This window comes from Rhinopithecus bieti, unplaced genomic scaffold (genome assembly GCF_001698545.2).
Source record: "Rhinopithecus bieti isolate Rb0 unplaced genomic scaffold, ASM169854v2 scaffold_17882, whole genome shotgun sequence".
Taxonomy (NCBI): domain Eukaryota; kingdom Metazoa; phylum Chordata; class Mammalia; order Primates; family Cercopithecidae; genus Rhinopithecus; species Rhinopithecus bieti.
The window spans coordinates 604,035-611,423 of NW_016809462.1; the positions used below are offsets into that span (position 1 = coordinate 604,035).

A 7,389-nucleotide genomic window follows, 5' to 3' on the forward strand; every position below is an offset into this window, starting at 1 on the left:
AAAAATATATAATGAATGTTGTTTTATTGAAATATATCTTCTAAACTTATACAGTTACAGAGTTGTGCAACAATCACCACAATCAATTTAAGACAGTTCATCACCCTCAAAAGAAATCACAAACCCATTAACAATAATTATCCATGTGTCCTGCATGCCTAGTATCTCCCCCAGCCCTAGACAGCCTCTAACCTTTCTGTCTCTGTCGATTTGCCTATTCTGGAGATTTCATATAAATGGAGTCATATTAGGTTAATGCAAAAGTAATCGCGGTTTGTGCCAAATGGCGATTTGAATTAATAAATTCATTTGGTATAAACCGCGATTACTTTTGCATCAGCTTAATGCAGTCTTTTGTGTCTGGCATCGTTCACTTAGCATGTTTTCATGGTTCATCCAGATCGTGGCATGTATCAGTATTCCATTTTCTTTTATGACTAAATGATAATGAATAATACATCCTCATGTACCACATTTTGTGTTTTCGTTCATTAGTTGATGGACATGCAACTTGTTTCCACATTTTGGCTATTACGAATATTGCCACTGTGAATATTTTTGTACAACTTTTAAAATACAGTTTTAGCAGAAACATACCGTATACGTATTTTCATAATCCACTTTTTTCATTTGCATATCTTCAACTTTAAAACTAAATTTGGATTTTGTATTTTGTGCATATGTAAAATTTTCTTCATAACCAATCCTTGTTGTTATTGTTTAGATATTTAGGTAGTTTCCAGTATTTCCTTATTATAATTATTAATATATTGACCCTCCTTGAGGCAGTTTTTTGTTTCTTTCACCAAGTATGTGAACCTATTGAGGCGATATCAGTGCATACATTATTGTTAGTTGCTGCTAATAATAGAATATTGGAAATGGAAATGTTTGAAGGATACTCACCTGTCTGCCTATACTGGATAGCATAACCCAGTGGTTCTCAAACTTTTTGGTCTCAGGATCCTTTATCCTCAGTTATCAAGGACTCCAAAGAGTCCTTATGTGGGTTGTATCTGTCAAGACTTAACTGTATTAAAAATTAAAACTGGCTGGGCACAGTTGCTCATGCCTGTAATCCCAGCATTTTGGGAGGGTGTAGCAGGTGGATCACCTGAGGTCGGGAGTTCAAGACCAGCCTGACTAACATGGAGAAATTCCCGTCTCTACTAAAAATACAGAATTAGCCGGCCGTGGTGGTGCATGCCTGTAATCCCAGCTACTCAGGAAGCTGAGGCAGGAGACTCGCTTGAACCCAGGAGGAGGAGGTTGTGGTGAGGCGAGATCACACCATTGTGCTCCAGCCTGGGCAACAAGAGCAAAACTCTGTCTCAAAAAAACAAAATTTAAAACTAAGAAATTCAAATATTTATTAATTCATTTTAAAATGACATTTTAATTATTTTTTGAAATATGGTTACATGTGTATTTGTTAAAATATATGAAATATATTTAATCAAGAAAATACAGTAAAAAAATTAATAACTATTTCTTCCACAGAATAGTGGGAAGAATTATGCTGTTTTCCATTTTTATACATCTCTTTAATGTCTGGTTTTAGAGAAGGCACCAAGATTCTCATGTTTGCTTTTGTGTTCGTATGTGGTGACATGTTGCCTCTGGATAATTTCACTGTACACTTAGAATGAAAAAGCAAATAAGTGTCTTAGTATTTATAATGAAAATATGAAAATAATTTTTTTTTTAAGAAAACAGAGTCCTACTCTTGCCCAGGCTGGAGTGCAATGGCACAATCTCGGCTCACTGGACCCTCTACCTCCTGGGTTTAAGCGATTCTTTTGCCTCAGCCTCCCAAGTAGTTGGGATTACAGGCACCTGCCACCACACCTGGCTGATATTTGCATTTTTAGTAGGGATGGGGTTTCACCAGGTTGACCAGGCTGGTCTCAAACTCCTGGCCTCAAATGATCTGCCCGCCTCGGTCTCCCAAAGTGCTGGAATTACATGTATGAGCCACCACGACTGGCCTTATTGTAAAAATAATTTCGATCCCATGGATCTCCTGAAAGGGTCTCAGGGACCACTGGAGTCCCTGGATCGCACCTAGAGAACCCCTGCTACAGCTTAATAAAATCTCTACCAATTAAATGTGATAGCCATTTTGTTTCACTTTGAATTGTTTTCATGCTTGGCTTTTTATACTTCTTTTGTGGTAAATTGCTTGTTTTTTCTTACCTGTTGATTTGTACAGACATTTCTTACATTGTTATTAATCCTTTTTTATGGGTTACCTTTAAATACTTTTTACTATCATGTATGTGTCAGTTTTGATTTTTATACATTTATCAGTTTTGTCCTTTATGAAGTTTCTGCCTTTGTAACATATTGGAAATTCTCCTCTATAGCTAGATTATACAGTGCTTTCCTCTTTCACCGATAATATCAACTATTTATTAAGCATTCACAATGTGCCAGGAACTGTATTAGGTGGTAAGCACAAATTGGTAAACAGTGGATAAAGGTCCCTGCCCTCATTTGACTTAAACGTTGTTAGCAACAACAGTACACTATTAGAAACTGGAATGAACAGGATTTTCCAGAACCTTTAAGCTATTTTTATTCATTTTTTCCTCAAAACCTAAATAGCATAGATAGAAGAATGGTTTCTGTCAGTCCATAGTTGGTTGATCCTAAAAAGCGCTGCTGGCTGGGCACGGTGGCTCACTGCCTGTAATCCCAGCACTTCGGGAGGCCAAGGCAGGTAATCACTTGAGCCCAGAAGTTTGAGACCAGCCTAGGCAACATGACAAGACCCCATCTCTACAAAAAATAGGAAAATTAGCAGGGCATGGTGATGCACGCCTGTATTCCCATCTGCTTGGGAGGCTGAGGTGGGAGGATCAGCTAATCGTGGGAGGTCAAGGCTGTAGAGACCGGTAATCATGCCACCCACTGCACTGGGCACCAGAGTGGGACTCTGCCAATTTAAGAAAGAAAAAAAAAAAGCACTGCTTATTCCCAACCTGAGGAAATTGGTAGTTTCTTTAATGGTAGTCAGGAAGCACACTTGTTTCTTTTGTTTTAATAGATTACTTTAGTCAAACCTTAACCTAATTGTTAACAGAATTTGCTGTAGACACATGGTTTCCCTTGGGAATTATTGGTATCCTAGTTTGAAGTTGAAAGTGAGGAAAGAACTGGAAGGGCAGAGGGGAGGAGATTGTTAAAAAAAAAAAAGAAGAATAGATTGTACAAATGTTGGTCAGTAAACCAGAGGCTATACACTAGCTCCTCACATTCTGAGTTCAGCTCAGAGGTGTTATATTTGGTATGCATAGTATTTTGTAATCTGAACCAGCAACCATGAAGTTTCACAAAAATCCTGGTGACCTCAGCAATACAGCCTGTACAGCAGGCCCCCCTTGTCCAAGGGGGTTACGTTCCAAGACCTCCAGTGGATACCGAAAATCGCAGGTTGTACCAAACCCTGTATATACTATATGTTTTCCATCTGATAACAGTGATAGCTACTAAAGAACTCATAGGCTAGTAGGGTGTATACTGTGTGGATATGCTGGACAAAGGGATGATTCACAGGTGGGATGGAGCCGGACAACGCAAGATTTCATCACACTGCTCAAAATGGCACAAGATTTAAAACCTATGAATCCTTTCTTTCTGGAACGTTCTGTTCAATATTTGTATACCGTGGTTGACCATAGGTAACTGAAACCACAGCAATGAGGATGGTGGGGACTATTGTATTCCCTTATGGCAACAATTAATAGGAGCTGAGTTGCAGCGGCTGTTATCTCTAGCCAGGACATGCTCTTTCTATTTTACCATAATTCCAAACACCCTTAATGTGTCCCCAACAGTGAGACTGACTATGATTTTTCATTTATTACTGCCTTGCACTGTTTTTCTTCATAGTAGAGACATAGGAAAGAGCATGTTTCTTTGAGGACATGAAGAAAATTCCCAAATGTGATATGTGCACTTCCGGTCATTTACTCACAGTGTTGGCCTGCCTCATTTAGGTGGCATTGGGTTTCCAGTTCATACTTAAAGCAGGAGAGAGACTGTAAGAAACTGAGGTTTCTCATGCCTGTTCTTTTTACTTTTTCCTCAGGCTGAAATTTTCTTCGGCTTTTCTCTTTGTTCTCTCATGCTCTCTTTTCTCTTTCATTTACTTTGCAATGAAAGCAAACATGGAAAATTAGATACATTTGGGAAGAAATTTTAGCTAGGCTGATGTGGGTGCGGTTTTTTATTGCTTTTTATTGTCACTGTTGATGCAAGTTCTTGTGCTGTATTTTTCCTCATACGCTTATAATGTCATTTATGTTTCAGACGTTATGAAGAGGACATGTACTGGAGAAGAATGGAGGAAGAACAGCATCATTGGGATGATCGCCGCCGAATGCCTGATGGAGGTTATCCTCATGGTCCTCCAGGCCCATTAGGACTTCTGGGAGTCCGACCAGGCATGCCTCCTCAGCCTCAGGGACCTGCAGTGAGTATCCACATTGGTGATATAAGGGGTGAAAGTTTGGTTCAGCACTAGAAGAAAACAATTTTGGAGGGGCTAATTTTTAGACTTAATAATCTTGTAGTCTTGACAGTTTTTTGAGACAGAGTCTTGCTGTGTCGCCCAGGCTGGAGTGCAGTGGTGTGATCTTGGCTCACTGCATGCAACCTGCACTTCCCCGGTTCAAGCAATTCTCCTGCCTCAGCCTCCCAAGTAACTGGGATTACAGCGCTCACCACCACACCTGGCTGATTTTTGTATTTTTAGTGGAGACAGAGTTTCACCATGTTGGCCAGGCTGGTCTTGAACTCCTGACCTCAGGAGATCTGTCCGCCTGGGCCTCCCAAAATGCTGGGATTACAGGCATGAGCCACTGCACCCAGCTTGATACAAGTTTTTAATGTGATTTAGGATCTTTCCTCCATTTTTTACAGGAAGGAAATACATGTTTCCTGTGTCTTCTGTATAAGGACCTCATAGAGTTTCTGGGAATCTTTCTTATTTTCAGTATATGCTAAATGGGAACAGAGCTTTTTATGCCAACTCTTCTTTCACATGAGACTCTTGCCTTTGGTTTTCCTTACATTAGCAGGAACAACAAATTTTTTTTCTTGTTTCTTTTCTTATTTTTCCTCTGGAGTGCAGTGGCATGATCATAGCTCACCGCAGCCTCAGCTTCCCGAGTAGCTGGGACATAGGCATGAGTCGCTATACCTGTCAGGAACAACTGATGTCAAAGGCAACTGCTTTGTCTTTAGATTTATTCTTACTGGTCTGGGTGCAGTGGCTTATGCCTATAATCCCAGTCTACTTTGGGAAGACCAAGGTGAAAGGATGGCTTGATGCCAGAAGTTCAAGACTAGCCTGGGCAACATGGTGAGACCCAGTGTCTATTTTTAATAAAAAGAAATTTATTCTTCTTTTTCCATTACCAGTGGCTTAGAATCTTTTTTTCCTTATTCCAGTTTTGACCATCTAAAACCTACTACTTCTAAATTGAGTGAAAGATAAGGGGTAGATAAAATGGTTTAAGATAAGCCCCAGAGTTGATGTTATTAAGACTGTAGGAAAAATCTGCATCTTGAGAGTTTATGTTGTACAGAAGCTGGGTAAAAGGGACATCTTGTGTAGGTTCAGTCTACCGAAAACAAGATTTGTTTCTCTATAGAGCAGTTACAAGAAAAAAAATAGACTTCTCTTCTTTAACCTATTCTCTCATTTATCTTTGCTCAGAGGGTTGACAGTTGTAAGACTTGAATTACTGAAAGCAAAGTTTCAGAATTACTGGTTTTTAAAGTTAAGAGCATTTTCATAGCTTTAGGTTTATATGTATTATAATGTTATTTGTTTTGAGGCAAAGGCAAAGTGGGTATACATGCATGCATGCATACATACATATAGTCTTGATGGTATAACTTTCCATAGTTTGCATTTTGTTTTACTGAAATGGAAAAAGAAGATAAAGCTTTTCTTATTGAGAAGATACAACAAATATGTATAGTTGAAAAATATCATTTGCTTTTGCTCAGGAAACATTTTTTTAAATTGAGCAACTTTGTTTCTCTGCAGCCCTTACGTCGTCCTGACTCATCTGATGACCGTTATGTAATGACAAAACATGCCACCATTTATCCAACTGAAGAGGAGTTACAGGCAGTTCAGAAAATTGTTTCTATTACTGAACGTGCTTTAAAACTAGTTTCAGACAGTTTGTCTGAACATGAGAAGAACAAGAACAAAGAGGGAGATGATAAGAAAGAGGGAGGTAAAGACAGGTGTGTTTTGAAAGTTATTTACCATGTCTATAATTTTGGTTTTTCTTACATGGACTTCTTACATTTGAAATACAGGTTATGACTGATAACTCTGGTGTGAGTTCTATGTATTTTAACCGTGCCTGTGTTAGATACTTCATGTATTCAGCTGCTGCTTGCAAAAATAGAAATACACAGTTCCACGGACACATGTGGTCTCTAACCTTGTAATTGTACTCATTTTAAGTTTAATTAAATGTTAAATGTAATTAAATTTAACTCAAATAAACTATTTTGAGTATTTCAAAGCAGCCATTATAGTTCTACAGTTGTATTCAGCTGCAGTTTTTCTCTTTTGATTTATTTGTTGCTTCTGCCCCACACTCAGTCTTTGTTTTAATAACTATTCCCTTAAAGCACTGACTGTAAAGCGTGATTAAGCCTAAGCTTTAGCAATGTCTGTATATCAAGTTTGCATTATTAGCTGTAACTTTTTATTTTCCTTTTACCATTTGAAAATATTTTTGTATTATACTAAACATGACTCTTATTATTCTGACTTGTGAATAAGAAACAGAAGTGTTAATGTCCATTGCTTTGCAGTTGTCTTTCTGTAAAGAACTTAGCTCTTTTTTTTTTTAATCCACATTGCTTAAATGAAGTATAGTTCTAAAAATGCTGGATGTCTTTCTACTACAGTTGATGGAAATTTTAATGGTATAAAAGTTATTTCACTTACTATTGTATGTTTACAGAATATTATGCTTCTGGTTAAGCAGAGAAATATCATAATATAATTTTATTTTACTGCAGAGCTTTGAAAGGAGTTTTGCGAGTGGGAGTATTGGCAAAAGGATTACTTCTCCGAGGAGATAGAAATGTCAACCTTGTTTTGCTGTGCTCAGAGAAACCTTCAAAGACATTATTAAGCCGTATTGCAGAAAACCTACCCAAACAGCTTGCTGTAAGTATTAATGAAAATGTTAATTTTTACCCCTTGTCTGGTTTAGAAGTTTTTGGCAGGACTGACTGTGCTTCAGTTTAAACCTGAGCCAGCCTTTAAAATTTTGGCTTGACTTTCTGTATTGAGTTTTTTTGTTTGATTGTGCAAACTGATGAAACTTTTTTTTTTTTTTTTTTTTT

At 37.9% G+C, this 7,389-nt stretch overlaps 1 protein-coding gene across 2 annotated transcripts in view; it reads left to right on the forward strand.

Annotated features, from left to right (window-relative positions):
• The window catches only part of ZFR (zinc finger RNA binding protein), a 96,989-nt gene that overhangs the window by 52,551 nt on the left and 37,049 nt on the right, over nucleotides 1-7,389 (forward strand). For both annotated transcript variants that reach the window (XR_001888659.1, XM_017889463.1), the window contains exons 12-14: nucleotides 4,315-4,477; nucleotides 6,062-6,267; nucleotides 7,060-7,210. Coding sequence is in view for 1 of the 2 variants with exons in the window: in XM_017889463.1 (XP_017744952.1) it covers nucleotides 4,315-4,477; nucleotides 6,062-6,267; nucleotides 7,060-7,210 (520 nt within the window). In the remaining variant the exon portion in view is untranslated. The remainder of the gene's footprint in view (nucleotides 1-4,314; nucleotides 4,478-6,061; nucleotides 6,268-7,059; nucleotides 7,211-7,389) is intronic.